Raw genomic sequence first — 16,200 nt, forward strand, 5'->3', positions numbered from 1 at the left:
TATATATATGTGTTTTCCAGCTTCAGAGATTTGAGTCCAAAATCTGATGCGAGATTCATCCGTGCTGCAGTGAATCTGTCTCTCTTTATATATGTGTGTGTGTATGTGTACAAATGTATGTATATACATACATATAAACATGTATCCAAAATATATTATTCAGTATTAATCATTATTTGTGTTTGTATAGTTATATAAATATGTATTGATATTACTAAATAATTTATTAAATTAATTATGAACGGCTGTGTGCTTTTTAATATGCTAATCATACATCAATATCAGAATATTCCATTCCTATTCTATTGTTATAGCCACTAAGCATATTTAAATATGCTGAACTATGTATTAAAATATACTTAAAAAATACAATTGTTTATAAATGTAGCTTTGATAGATGTTTGAATATGGTTTCCAGTAACAAAAAAGCGTGTTATGATCGATTAAATGCGCTGATGTCATTGTGCCTGCTAAACACATAAGCTGAGTGGAGTGGTGGACCGCTCCAAGATGGCCGCCCTAAATCTCGTCAGCGACAATAGGCGAGAGCGGTGCATGAGGCGTCTATCCTTATATTATGTCTATGACGGTAAGCAGCCGCCGACTTCATTTTCCCCCATAGAAGAAGTGCGCGGTGCATGCTGGGATAGTTGTCAGAATGCTGGTTTGTTAATAAAGTTTGATAATACATTTAAAGTCAAGGGGGGCGGAATGGCGGGGAAAGAGAGACATAGACTGCAGCGGCAGCGTGTCGGTTGGTCTGTGTTACCCAGAAAGCAGTTGGGCACAATATCGGAACACCAACACCGTGAGTGAAACAACGACTGGGGCAGCCTTCTATATAAAGTACTCGGGGACCACTCCTTTACATTCTGGATGTGTAATAATAGAGTACGGAAAAAAGTGGCAACTCAGGCGTCTATTCCATGCGCCTTATATATGAAAAAAGTTTTAAAATAGGCCATTCATTGAAGGTGCGCCTTATAGTGCGGAAAATACGGTAACATACATTTTTCATATATTTTCTTTTTTATCCATCATAATTTATGTGAGATTTACCATCTCAGCTACTAAAAATATTTTTTGCCTTGTGAAGATACACAAGTCATCTAGAATCCATTCAAATGGTGAACAAAGTCATTAGTATGCTGAACATGAAACATGTCATTTAAAATTTAGAATAATTGCATTCAACTTTTGCAATTAAGATATTGCACATATCGATGATGTGAGGACAGGAGTCATTCGGTATATTGCTTAGTGTTAGTCAGGGTCTAATAAACCCAGACTCTAAACTACTGGGCTATAATTCCAGACAATGTGTGGTACAAACTCTGTGCATCGCCAAAGGAACACCCGAGCCTAAGTTAGAACTTGGGAAAGTAATTCCAATCACAATATATGATGCTTACTGTATCTTCTTGGCCTCTTAAAAGGGTCAGCAGACAGAAAATAAAATTAGACCAAAGCTTGTGTGCAAACAAGAGGATTCACTTCAACATAAACTGTATATGTGTCTCTGGTGAAATTTGGTTGAAACTAGAGCTGGGACTTTGACACATTAATTTTGATTGATAAATTACATAGATTTTTATGACACTTGCCATCATGTTGTTTTTTTATTTTTATTTTTTATTTTTTCAAATAAACGTCCAGAGCCAGAACTCTTGCTATGTGTTTCTGGTACATCTGTAAATCCAACGCACAAGCAACATCCACTTACTGGCAATGGATGACAAGTTAGCTACTCTTGGCCAACTTAGTTATTGCTTCAAAACGATCTGAGAGGACGCTAGAAAAGACAATTATTGTGTTCAAGTTGGACTAAAAGAAGTTAGCTTATCAGCAACACTTTTTAAGCCTAAAAAAGCATCTCAGTCCTAAACATGTGGCAACAGCACAGACGTCCCCAATGCTAACATCCATATTGCTAAAGAAGTTCCATAAATGATCATTAGATCCTGAAACACTGGAATGGGTAGAATCTGATGGTTGAATGTCCTAAATAACAGATTAAAAAACAATCATATTTGCTATTGAGCTCATATGTCTATTTATTCAGTAATTTAGCAGCACAAAGGGTGTTTCAACTGAAAATGTTTATTTTGTTGATGTATGATTTTTTTTATTAAAATATGATTCATTTCGATTAATCAATTACAGAGCCTGCAATGAACTGGGTGGGTAGAGTTGCAATACTTCATAATAATATTACTCAAGTAAAAGTAAAAAGTACAATGCAGTACATGTACTCCTAAAAGTAAATTTATTTCTCTAAAAAGTTACTCAAGTAACTGAGTAAATGTAACTACCTGCTACACAAACTGCCCTGAACCCTCCGCCAGGTTTAAAGACATGAACAGTTCCTGACTGAGTGGTATAACATGACTGATAAAAACGAGTGATGACTCGCTCAGTGCTGCTCTTTTATTCATTGCCTAATTAAATCCTTCCAACAAAAAAGCCCAGCAGTGCTCATCAGACGAACTCGTTTTTTTTATCCCCTCAACTGCCTGTGACATTCAGCTGCCTCTTTTCATGATTTGAACTATCTGGGAGTGTTTATCTACTGCAGGATGCTCTCAGAAATCAGAATCCAAATGACACCCTTAACTATGTCAAAGGAAACCAGTACCTCATATGAAAGCACATGCTATGATCACGAAGAAATTCAGCTGGCTGTGTGTGACTAGGAAGAAGAATTTAGTTGACTCACTGTCAGTGAATTTGCTTCAGACAAACAAATGTAGATCATTTGCATTCGAGATCCTTTATGCTGAAGCTAATTTTTGATGTAAATGAGCTTTGTTTTTCTGAACAATGTGTAGTGTCAGTAAATGCATCATTATTTACATATTCCAAATGACTTGCATGACTGAATTTATTTACAGTTACAAATAAGTTGGTATGTTTACTGCTAAAGAGACACTGAATTAGGTACAGTATTAGTCTGAATGTAGAACATACAAATGGAGGCTTTCTGCATTCCCATTAGAAAAAATCTGAAATCATTGGGAACAATTCTGTTCACTAGATGGCAGTGATGTGATTCTAATACAAAATCTTGTGTGTGTAGAATATGCATCAATCAGCATACGATGAAAACATATTCCACTTTGCCTCAAAATGTCTTCTGGTCTCATTGTAGCCACATTTGGTGAAATAAAATTTATTTGGATGTGTTACAGACAATCTTTAGAGCATTTTTTGGGGACCTTTATACTACTGACCAATAAAAATTGGAGCATGTTTATGTTCAGGGTCATTGTCCTGCTGGAAGGTGAACTCCCAGCCAAGTCTTAAAGGGGCAGTATCATGTAAAATCAACTTATTTTAGCTTTACATCATGTTATAATGTTATTCCCTCATCAAAAATATAATAACTGGAGTGTTGCTTTAATTCTTTCATGCATGTTTGAAAAATCCTTTAGTCCTTTAGTCTCCATGGCAACCATTCCGCTGTTCAAAAAGCCTGGGTGGACCTAGGCTTTTTGGTCCACCCAAAGGGTTTGAAGCTTCGTCTCAAAGCTTCGCCTTTGAGACAAAGCTTCTTCTCAGAACTGCAGTGTCCAAGTTCAGCTCCTCCACTCAGCTCCTTCAGACTACCCAGCAGCAATTAGCAAATGTGCACATGCTGAACTCATTATAGGAGCTACTTCTCAGTGAAAGACTGGTAAAAAAGTTTGTTTTAAAGGGTTAGCAGAGGAGTGATGTTGTGATGACTTCCTGACAGCGTTTTTTTAAAGAAGCAGAGACTCAATCTCAATGTGTTAAATATCAAAGTCAAATTTCTTTTGAGTCACATTTGACATATACAGCATTTTATAACAACTGAAGGTAACAGTTTCCCGATTGTGCTACAAAATGTTACCGAGTTTCTGAAAAAAATATATAATAATGCCCCTTTAAGTGCTACAAGAGTTTTTAAAAAAGCCAGACACACTTTAACTAATTAATTAATGGCCAGATGTTCCAGACCAAAAAGGATGTTGACTTTTATTTTTCAGCACACATTAAGTGCACATAATCACTTTTTTTGGTATTCACTGTATATATGTGAGAAAACACTTTGTCTTTGACAGATCCTTCAGGTGGAGGGTCATATGAGGAGATACTCTGACGTGCGGTCCACACAAACACCAGATTTTACAGATTATGTTCAGGCCCTGTGTAGCTCTGCTCCTCACCATATCTCATACATCTGAAACTCAGGAGCAGAGCCTCGGGCAAGAATGTTCCTTTCCTTTAAGTTCTGTCTGCCCGGCATTAAAATTGACAGACTCTGCAGAGTCCGGCTCCATTCAGGCATTTGTTATTCAATGATCTGTTACGTCATTTCAAACATTTTATATGGAACGATCTTACCTTTATTGTCTCTACATGCCACAGTTTATTATATGTAAGATTCCATGATTTTGAGTCTGGCATTATAGCTCATATGCTAATGTGGCTTTCAGGGGTTTGAAACTCAATGCATTTCTAGCCTTAAAATGAAAAGAAATGAAAAACATTTACTGCGTCAGGCTAGCAACCTCTCCAGGGTGAACCCCTCTCGCCTGGAACGTTAGCTGGAGATCGGCACCAGCAACCCTCCCTCCTCCACTAGGGACAAGGGTGTTAGAAAACGAATAGACGGAAAAATTTACCTTGAGGAATGTTCCACCAAGCTACTGCAGCTAGATTCCAGTTCTGCAGTGTGGTGAATGCTTATATCAATACTTGTTTGGCTTCTTGATCAAAATAGATCTGCTCTATTTTAAAACCTAAACACTTATCCTAGACTGAATTAAATACAGATTCTTTGACACCTCCATTCTGTTTTGAAAGAAGTGAAATGTCCCTTTTATTAAATCAGAACAGGTTAAACTATCCGAGAGCTCTTGTGCAGAAGTTGTTATGGAAGGAAGAAGAATGAAACTCAGGTATTTTCAATATCAGTGAAAGCTGAAGAGTAAGTGTCAAAGCTATGCTAACATACCTGCATAATCATAAGAAAGTAAGAAAGTTAGAATGGCAAAATTGCCAGACCAGCTACACTACGCCATAGAAAAGAATTAAGAATTAAAGGACATTCTGATTTTCCTTCACCTCTTGTAGACTTTTGTTGTAAATGTGTCTCAAATTGCTGACGGCCTCAATGGGATACATTAGTGTATGTACTAAATTATAAAACCCTAGAAGAAATTATAAGTCAATTAAGCTCCAGTTCCTGCTGTCTGGATGTCCTACCCACACATTTCTTTTAAGAAAGTTCTGCCTGTTGTTGCTACTGATCTGATCCAAACAGTGAACTCATCGCTCTCTTCAGGTGTTTTCCCCCAGGCTTTGAAAACAGCAGTTATCAAACCACTGATTAAAAAAGAACAATCTGGACAAATCCCTACTGCTGAATTACAGGCCGATCTCCAACCTCCCATTCATCAGCAAAATTATTGAAAAAGCAGTTTTTAAACAATTAAATAACTTCCTAACAATAATGAATCGCTTTGACTCCTTCCAGTCTGGTTTTCGTGCTCACCACAGCACSGAGACGGCCCTTGTAAAAGTGTTCAATGACATCCATATAAATACAGACTGTGGGAGAACCACAGTGCTGGTTCTGTTGGACCTCAGTGCAGCTTTCGACACTATTGACCACGACATTTTACTGAACCGGCTGGAGAGTTGGGTCGGACTCTCCGGTCCAGTGCTCAACTGGTTTGAATCTTACATAAAGAACAGAGATTTCTTTGTTTCAATCGGAAACTTCTCATCAGAAAGGTCAAAGGTCACATGTGGGGTACCCCAAGGTTCAATCCTAGGACCCCTTCTTTTCAATATTTATATTCTCCCACTGGCTAAGGTCATAACAAGACATAGGATTAGCTATCACAATTATGCGGATGATACACAGCTCCACATCACGATGTCACCAGGTGACTCTGAACCCATCCAATCACTGAATAGATGCTTAGAACAGWTAAATGTGTGGATGTGCCAAAACTTTCTCCAGCTGAACAGAAACRAAACTGAAGTTATTATCTTTGGACCTAAAGAGGAACGAACTAGAATCAATGCACAGCTTCAGTTATTACAACTAAAAACCAGCGATCAGCCCGAAACCTGRGAGTAGTGATGACCTCTGACCTGAACCTTCAGAGCCACATTAAGACAGTCACAAAGTCGGCCTTCTATCACCTGAAGAACATCTCTAGGATTAGAGGACTGATGTCTCAGCACGATCTAGAGAAACTCATCCATGCATTTATCTTTAGCCGCATTGATTACTGCAACAGCGTCTTCACAGGTCTGACTAATCAATCAAACAGCTGCAGCTGATCCAGAAGCTGCTGCTGCTGTTCTCACTAAAACCAGGAAGATGGAGACATAACACCAGTTTTAAAGTCCCTACACTGGCTCCCTGTAGCTCAGAGAAWAGACTTTAAAATACTGATGTTAGTTTATAAATCACTGAACGGTTTGGTACCACAATACCTTAAAGATCTGTTATTGTTGTACCAACCGTCTAGACCCCTCAGATCTACTGGTTCTGGTTCTGCTCTGCATCCCCAGAACCAGACGAGGAGAAGCAGCATTCAGTTTCTATGCACCACAGATTTGGAACAAACTTCCAGAAAACTGTAAAACAGCTGAAACACTGGGTGCTTTTAAATCTCAACTTAAAACCCACCTGTTTAGAGTTGCTTATGGCTAAATTAGGGTTAGAGTGCAGGTTTTGATGTCTTCCATGTTTTTATGTCTTTAATGTTTTTAATTTCTTTTTCTTTCTTTTCGATGTTTTAATGATGTAGTTTTTTGTTTGTTTTTTGTTTAATCTCTTTCTCACTGATTATTTCTGTTTTTATTTTAATGATGTAAAGCACTTTGAAATGCCTTGCTGCTGAAATGTGCTATACAAATAAAATTTGATTGATTGATTGATTGATGTATCCCACTAATGCCGGATGATGCAAATTCTACACATTCCAAGATAATATTGGAAGCATTCTGCTGCCATCTAGCAGTCAGAGCTTCAACTAATTCAGCTAAATTTGCATACTAAATATTTAAATATACATTTACAGACCCATCTAATAAGTTAATATACTAGAAAAGCCCACAAGTTTTAGGAACGTTATCACTAAGTGAAACACATTACATAGATTAACTACACTCAGACCGGAGTTTGTAAGCCTGAATTTCTGTTAACTATGATGACTTTCCATGTACAGCTACTGAAAACATGACATTTAAAATGATCATATTACATGAGACAAATAAAACACTATGTCCACAAACAGAAATGCAGGCTTAATTAAATCTATGTTTAATACCTGTTTGAAGGTTGTTATTTTCAAAGGGTACTTTTAATCTGACAAACAAGAATGGCTCAATTGGTGTAGAACTATTTATTGAATCAAAGTCAAAGCACACAGCAGTTGTTAACCCAAATTTAACCTCACTAACCCTCCCCAACACAAATAACGAAGAATGTTTATTATATATATGTTGCACACAAAGTCTCAACTAGTTTATGAATTTCAGAGTTATGACCAATGACAGTTACTTATATGTTGGCCCACATTGACTGTGAGCCAACACACAATTTCATTACTATCCATCAGGACCTCAGAGGAAACACACCATTCGATTAAAGTCATAAAGGTGCAGATTCTTTACATTTTGTTATAATGAACCTATAAAATCAAATTTCTTCAGAGCAAATATGTTCAAACTCTCTGAAGCCGCCTCCTTCTTGATACATTCATATGAGAATATGATTTCCCATGCCACCAAATCAGAGAGACACAACAGCAGGAGATGTAAGGAGATGATGAATGATTTCATCAGTCAGCACTGAGCTCTCAAACCACTGAATGGTTGCTCTGCCACAGACCCATGAGCCTGACGCAAGTGGCTGGGCTGAGATAAGGGAATACCAACAGAGCCACACGCTGACAGACACTACAAGCACATTATGCATTTTGTGATGATGATCAAATGTGTTTGGTTTGTCTTTTGTTTGAGGACATGAAACAAGACATTGATGTAAGGGCAAAAATCACCTCATGCATTTGCAGGTTGGTGTTTGGGACCCTCATCTTGGCTTCTAGAAGATTGATGGGATTGGTCGTGTAGCTTTTCAAACTGCGACTTTCCTTCAGGTGGGCCTGGAGCTTCTCCCTGCGCCTCCTAAAGGATGATAAAACAAACAAAGAAACAAAAGAATTGAGAAATGATCATAAAAATCATTTGCAATTTGTGGTCTGCAATCTGATTTTGATTGCAGACCACAAGTTGCAAAGACAAGTATGGAAATCGAAACTATCATCCAGGAGCCAATAGCTGCTTCCTACTACTGTTGATGCACCTGTACAATCAGAAAGATATATCACCAATTCGGTTTCCACTAGATATTTGAATGAAGGACAGACTGAAATTTACCAGACAGAACAAAGAAAAGACCAGGACCTCTGGAGCAATGCTGGAGTAGAGCTAAATACAGCCCAGAATTGGTTTTGGATTTATTAAAACTTTACACAAAGAGGAAGGAAAAATGTTTATTTTAACTCCATTAAAATTACTGCAGATGTTTGAGGAAAATATGTAAGTTTTGCCTTTTTTTTTTTTTTTATAAACTTTGTATAAAAAAGGTTAAACTGAAGCAACTGGGCCACCAAAATCACACAATAATCCAAAACTACTACAGTCTGGTTGAGAATTAAGTAAAGGAAAGACCTGGAAAAATGACTAGCGGTGTAATCGTGTAAATTTTATTATCACTAGATGGCAGTAGGTACAGAACATTTTACATTAAAACAAGAGAATTAGTGATACATGAATGTTACTATTCATGCATCACACACGACAGTGTTGTGGCTGTTCAGGTGTATTTTTGAAGTGGACATGTTAAGTGCAATTTGAAATAAGAAATGTAAAATATGATAAAAATAATTTTTTGTGTTTTATTCCTATTCAAGACACTTTGATAAGAATAACTATATATGTAATATAGGCGGCTACAGAGTATCTTTGTTTACATTTTTGATTGGTGGTGTGCTTAGTGATTTTTTTCAATTAAAACAATGTACCTTGGCTCAAAAAAGGTTGGAAAAACACTGGCTAATAAGAATGATCGATCAGCCATTATTATCATGGAAATCCTCACTGCGCCGCGGATTCTGGCTGCGGGTTTTTCCTCTTCGTCTTCCTGCTCAAACCACAGCGCCGCTGCTGCTGCGCGCCCGCTTCGGATGTTATCAACCTAAGCTAAAAGCTAATTATGAAGTGAATGCTACCAGATGAAATTTGCATTAATTTCGCGATCTCACTGCTTCTGCAGCTGCTCCGTTCGCGCCGCTGCTCCTTTCCGCTTCTCTTTCACGGTTACTTGCACAACTTTACTTCGTTTCTCAGCAACAAAATACAGCCCATCGTTATTTATTGAAGATTTTACATTTCCAAAAACACAGGAATCTAATGTTTTGTTTCGTTTTGTACGTTTGGAAGCTCATTCCCTCTCACATAATCGGAAAAACCGGGGAATGGCGGCGCTTTTGACATTCGGAAAAATATAGTTTACTAATTTTAGCATAACTCAGGTTATACTTGGTCTATTAGCACAATTTAAAAACTGGTGTGTAGTTTATAATGTGCACTTTAAGCTCAAGTTGAAAGTGTGACTGATGTAGGCGGAGTCTTGCTGCTACGCCGTAACAAACTAGACGTTAAAAAGAGCTATAAGGCTTAGGATCCCTATGGTTTAACAGATCGATACTCGCGGATGAAAAATCAATATTTTCCGAGGGCGGAAAATATTGATATATATTGCCGAATCAATTTATTTATACAGCCCTATAAATGATAGTGAAATAAAATCCAGTCCAACATCTGGTTTGAGGTGATTCCTCTGGAACCTGTTGGAGGAAAAATATCCCAACTTCAGAAGATGAGCTTTTAACCTAAGAGAGCTCTGTGGATCCTCCTGTCAGTATGAGAGTCAGGATGAGGAGGCGCCATGTTAGGAAGAGAAGTGGAAGCTGCAGGATCTTCAGAACMAACAGGTCATGAGGCTGGGCTACTGATTATCCCTCTGTCTTGACACAGGATCAATAGAACCAGTTTAAAAGCTAAAATAAATGGTTATATGCCAGACATGGAAAACTGAGATGCACTCTATGCCATGATGTTCAGGATTTAGGTCTCATGGCATCTCAAGGTGTCAACATTGCAGCCAGTGGGCTGAAGGAGGAAATACAGCTATATTTTGTAGCAATTTAAGGGCTTCCTTAGCTTTTATCGCTTCGCAAAAAAATTAATCAGCACAGAAACTCCAAAGCAAACAAAGAAGCTATATATATATATATATATATATTTTTTTTTTGTCATAGTACCCCCAAGAATTTAAAACTACTTTCACCCCTGGGTATCCCTGATAATGAGACACAGGAAGAAAATTTGTTTCCTCAGAAACGCTCTGCACAGAACACTCACTTCTTCATTAATTTTCCCCCAAGCATCAATTAAAAGAAATGGAAGAGAAGGAGTGTTTGAGTTCATGTGTCGCAACTTGACTTCGGATGATAATTTACGTTGCAATCTATTGAGTCAGGGCCATTTCTAAGACGTTATTTAATTAGAATCATTCAATCTCAATCCTCTCTCACGTTACAGGCGAACACGCCAAAAGACTAAAGTCGCTGACCGACAAACTGATTAGTTTAACCCTAACCTTGCGCAGGCGCAGCGCAGACCCTCATGATGAAAGGTCAAGAGATAATCATGTTAGAGGAAGTGGAATAATAAGACGTCGTGGCATGGAGGGGTGTAATCTGATTTCTTCTATTCATCTGAAAAATATTCTTCTGGTTTGTTGCTCCAACCAGTGCACTTTACATGCTCTTAATTATTGTGACCGGCTGCCCAAGCTTGTGCAATTACAGTGTCCTGGAGGAAAATGCACAGAAACCCCGTGTATCACGACTTCATTATGTTGTGCCAGAGGTATGCTCATTATCAGATTCAGCCGATAAAGCCTCTACTGCCGCTGTCTGGGAGATTCTCTGCTGCGTGACAGCAGTGTAATGAAGTGTTTGCAAACAGCCTCATGGCAAGCTCCTGAGCTTTCCACCTCTGTGGCACTTTAATTATATCATGTCAGATGAATGCTGAAACATATGGAACACACTATGGAACTTTTGGAAAAGTTTTCACTGAAACAAGGAGCCATGTAGCCTTTCTAAAGTTCGGTCTAAACAAACCGAATGTCTCAGAATGCAAAACTTTGTGACAGATTCCTAAATTAGTCTAATCAATAGATTAGACAAAAAGGTGATGTGTCACTTTTTTGGGTGACACATCAAAAAGGTGTTACCCAATGTTTCTGTTTAGATTACTATTTTAAAAATGCTGGAATTAATTCAGTTTATTTGATAAGCAATCCAGAAATGTTGGATTTCAGGTTTTCTGTTGCTACAAAACCTTTTTAAAATTTGATTCTATGTAATAAATCAACACAAGACAGTGTGTAAATTGGAAGGTAGGTTTGGATTGTGTGCGTGTGCATGCGTGTGTTTGTGTATTGCGATAAAAGATGTATAATATACACAATTTCTCTACCCCATGATGGCTATGAAAATTGAATGTTTTATACATAGTTCATATATTGTCACCTTTGTAATGGCCAGAGTCACTATTTGACTAAATTTATTTAGGCAAAAAAAAAAATATATATATATATATAAATCCCCACCTCTTTCTTTCCAAAAGATCTTTTATGAAAAAACAAACAAATAAAAACACACTATTGGCAAAAAATAAATTCCGACATTAGGAAGGTGTCTTTAAGCCAGAATTTTCATTAAGGCTAACCCTAACCCATACAACAACGACTCAACATTTTCATCAACATTAGCTGTTTCTCTAGAGCAGTGGTGTTCAAAGTCGGTCCTCAAGGGCCAGCATCCTGCATGTTTTAGTTCTCTCCCTGTTGGTAGTAACAACCTTTTCAGCAAGAAAATGTTCCTCTTAGGCCTCTAACGAGCCATCATTTGATCAAGGTGCATTAAACCAGGGGGAGAACTAAAACATGCAGGATGCCGGGCCTCAAGGACAGACTTTGGACACCGCTGCTCTAGAGTTACCAAAGGCCTGTCTAGTTTTGTCTAATTTTGCCATTGCTCATCATCTCAGTCTACATGTCTTGGTAGGTATGCAGTTGTACCATATTCTTTCCATGCTGGATTAAACAACTTGAATTATTCAAAACATGAATTATGGGTAACACTTTATTTGAATGGGGGTGAATAAGACTGACATGACACTGTCATAAACATGACATAACACCTGTCATAAACATGAATAAGCCTTCATGAAAATTTATATTTAAGATCTGTGGACGTGATGCTAGCAAAGCTAGCTGTACAGATTGAGACAGATGTTGCATCTGTGATGAAAAAAAGTTGGCACTCATGTACTGAATTATTGTGTGGAGGTGTTGACTGAGGTGTCGCATATATGGGACAATGCTATGACCAAAGTCTGCATTGATATGACATTCAAGAACGATATTATTCTTCTGGATGGATTTTTTAATGATTAAATTTATTTCAGCTCCAAGTATTTAATATCTAGGTTTTTATGGGAATGTGGATCTTTCAGATCAATTTGAGGAGCAATTTTGATAGGTAAAACTTTATTTTCTTGTGTCACGTAGCATGGGGTGCTGGTCTTGGTCTTGACTTGGTCTTGGGTAGGTGGTCTTGACTACAACTCTGCTACGTGGCTCCTTGGTTGCCTGTCCTCCCCCACCCACTTTCTTTCCATCCCCTTTCTGTTGGATTTCTTTAAAAATAAATGCCACTAGTGGGAAAAAAAAGTGAAGTTCATGCTATGTTAGGACAGAAGACAAGATGTTTTCATCCCTGAAATTATGATGCATAGAATCACATATCTAAGTCTAAACTATGCTACAGAGAGTAAACATAATAAAAACATGCTTTATCTGTGGCATTGTTCATTAAAATGGCACATTTCTAATGTATTAAAATTAAATATGATCGGCTGCATTACCTAGGGATTAGGTAATGCGTTTAGTAAGTACTTTTACTTTTAATACTTAAGTATTTTTAAAAGCCAATACTTTTTTACTTTTACTTAAGTACAAATGTTAATGTGGTAGTTTTACTTTTACTTGAGTACATTTTTGGCTGTGTATTTGTACTTTTACTTAAGTAAATTTTTTGAGTACTTTCTCCACCACTGAATATACTGTAGGTGGTCTCAGTTTATATCAAACTATTCAACAGACTTTTAAAGGCAATAGGTCACACTGAATTCTTTAGGGTCATTTGCTTTTCAATTGTGTTGGTCTGTCAAAAAATCTCAATAAACAAATTAAACTGTTATTACATGACCTAATGAGGACAGGTTCAAAAGATCTGAATCATTTTGTATGGAACTGAAGAAAAGTCAACATCTTGAAACAGCTTAAGGTTTCAGTTGAATAAGAATGTTTGAAAGCAGCATAACTAACCAGTTTGTACAAAAAAAAATATTTTATCCATCATGCTAAGAAAACACATGAAAAAGCCATCATTTGATCCCTGCAGTTAAGTGGTACTAATTATGCCTCTTATCCTGTTATTTAATCTTGGAGCCATTTTGTGGAGCGATGTCTTATCAATAGATGGTGAGATAGAGAGCAGGTCCTGGGGCAGACACAAATCAGGATTTATGAAGTGAATCCTGCTAACTAAAGTTCTCATATGAATAAAAACGGATGAAGAGATGTGAAACTGTCTACATCACACACAGAACCAGAGCGAACCTTTTAAATGACAGATGGTTGTTGTGTAGCCTGGAATCTTGTAGCAAGATTATTTTTTAAATGTCTGAGATATCTTCTAATCTGGTTCTGTATGGATTATTAAACTGGAGTTTATCACTGATTGACTTTCATTGAATTCTTTTAGTTTTCCATTTGGCGTCATGCTTCCGTTACTGACATCCACGTTTTGCAATAATTTATGGGGTTTTGTTTGTAAAGCATGAAACATAAATATAGTTCACACTCGAGGTAACTAGTTTATTAATACTTTAATGTTTAAATAAACAATAAAAGATATGGTGGAATGAAGTACATAGCTGGACTGTATAAACATTCCATTATATTTGTTCAAGGAGTGTGTATGAGGTTAGGTTGACCAGTGAGTTAAAGAGGAGTTTAGTCTGGTTAATTTAACTTTTGCCACTTTTTAATTCTAAGCTGCACATAGAAAATATTTCAATTGCAGTTATAAAAAGTTTTAGTAAACTACATGAAGACTGATGAGAGATATCAAGCACTGAAGCATGGATGGCAGTTCCACAGTCGGAGTGTTAAACTCATTGTGCGTCTGTTGGCAGAGACACAAAAGGAATGAAAATTAGTCCGTCTCTGAATGCATGCACACTGCAAATTAAGGGGCACAGGCGAAGGCACGAACTGAAGAGTAAGCTGTCTTTTATTCAGTAGTATTTGTGTCAGAATCTTTTCTTGTTTGTGTGAATAAAAAAAAAAGAAACGTCGACTTCATCGTCATTCAGTTCGTTTGGAGTTGCTCCCCCACACCCTCCTCTTCTAGATCTGCATGCATCTTCTCGGCTGAACAGTCAACTTCCCAGACTCAATTATAGATTCATTGAGAGCGCCTGTCCATCATGTCTTGATCCGATTATCTTGTTGTCAGGCTGCTCACTCACTCACATCATTACAGTGGAAAACCTATGGAATTACAGTTCTATCTATCAGCCTGCTCCACAGTATTTATAATACTCTAACACAGTGGTACCCAACCCCCCAATTGGTACCGGGCCGTGCAAGAAATAATTAAATATATTTCCATTTTAGGTATTATTTGAGTCTGGGGGATCTTTTATTTTCAAAATCCCTTAACCAGATTCTCTGGTTTACGTCTTGTGCGCCACCATTGAGCCCACAAGCAGCAAAATGAGTAAGAAACAGATCAGGTGTCTTAGGAAAGTTTCTTTGCAAAGGGGTAAAGGCCCAGAGAAGAGACAGGAGAATGGATTTATCCCGGACCGGTAGGTGAGTCCCACATTACAAGCCCGCTCTGCATGATATGGGGTGATTGACTCACTAATGAGGCAATGAAGAGACCAAGCAGGCTGTGCATAGAAGCAACACTTTGGGTGTTATTGTCTCCCATCACTCCCAGATGGGATCATCTCATTGCAGAGAAACAAGCTGAGGGCTCCCGTTAGTCGCTATCGTGAGTTAAAATTTTCACGAAAGTAAAATGTTTCGGCCGGTTTTGTTGCGCATCTGTATCTTATTTTGAAGGGATATGTAAACGTTACCATAGCGAATTGAGTCAGAGCGTTAGGGCAGTGGTCAAGAGGAGAGGAGTAGAGCTTGTGAGTCTGAAGTCTGGTTTACATGGCACGATTTAAGAATTGTCGGCCGATTCTCCAAATCTCTGTGACCACAGAGCTGATAAAAGTACAACAAGTTCGATTGGTTTGTGTGTCCAAGGCAGGAGCAACACACCACACACCAACTGATTCCACTCATAAACATCCCGGTTACAGAGGATAATCCAGTAAAATCCCCAACATAGCGGGAATTTAGAATAACCAAACACGGATGACGATATAGAAATAGTGATAGTTTGTGGACTCATTTTAAGTGATAAAAGACGTAACAAAAAGAAAAGACTTTGGATAAATGACGGCGGGAGCAGCCGCTCTATCTGCTACACTATGATTTGGAGGTAAGTTGTGTTTTTTCGTAGTTAACATTTTTAAAGGAATAAACATAACCACATATAATAAACATATATAATAACAACCTTTACATAAATAATAAACATTTCCACATATTATGTCCGATATCCACCAGACTCTCAGTTGCGCCATGTCAGTTGTTTGAGATTCCCCTCCATTCTTACGTCACCACGCTTTCTGATTGGCTACCTGTCACATTCAACTGGTTGCGTTCTCGCTCCCAGTCAGGGAAAACCCCACAGGCTGCTGTAATTGGGCCAAGACAATGTTGAATATGTTCGATGTTAGATCGGGCATATTCAACAAAAAATTAAATATGTTTAATTGTGTTAGTTTAGCACCTGAAAATAGATATTTCAAAAGTAATGTTTGAGAGGATGCTGCTGATCAGTAAAATCATTGCACTTATAATTCTATTGGTGAAAGAAAATTTAT

General features: G+C 37.7%; 1 protein-coding gene across 2 annotated transcripts in view; it reads right to left on the bottom strand.

The window, feature by feature from the left end:
- The window catches only part of nrg3a (neuregulin 3a), a 557,399-nt gene that overhangs the window by 38,820 nt on the left and 502,379 nt on the right, over positions 1 to 16,200 (bottom strand). For both annotated transcript variants that reach the window (XM_008429014.2, XM_008429015.2), the window contains one exon: positions 8,046 to 8,172. In XM_008429014.2, coding sequence (XP_008427236.1) covers positions 8,046 to 8,172 — 127 coding nt within the window. The remainder of the gene's footprint in view (positions 1 to 8,045; positions 8,173 to 16,200) is intronic.

Source organism: Poecilia reticulata, linkage group LG15 (assembly GCF_000633615.1).
Source record: "Poecilia reticulata strain Guanapo linkage group LG15, Guppy_female_1.0+MT, whole genome shotgun sequence".
In the NCBI taxonomy this organism is placed as follows: Eukaryota; Metazoa; Chordata; class Actinopteri; order Cyprinodontiformes; family Poeciliidae; genus Poecilia; species Poecilia reticulata.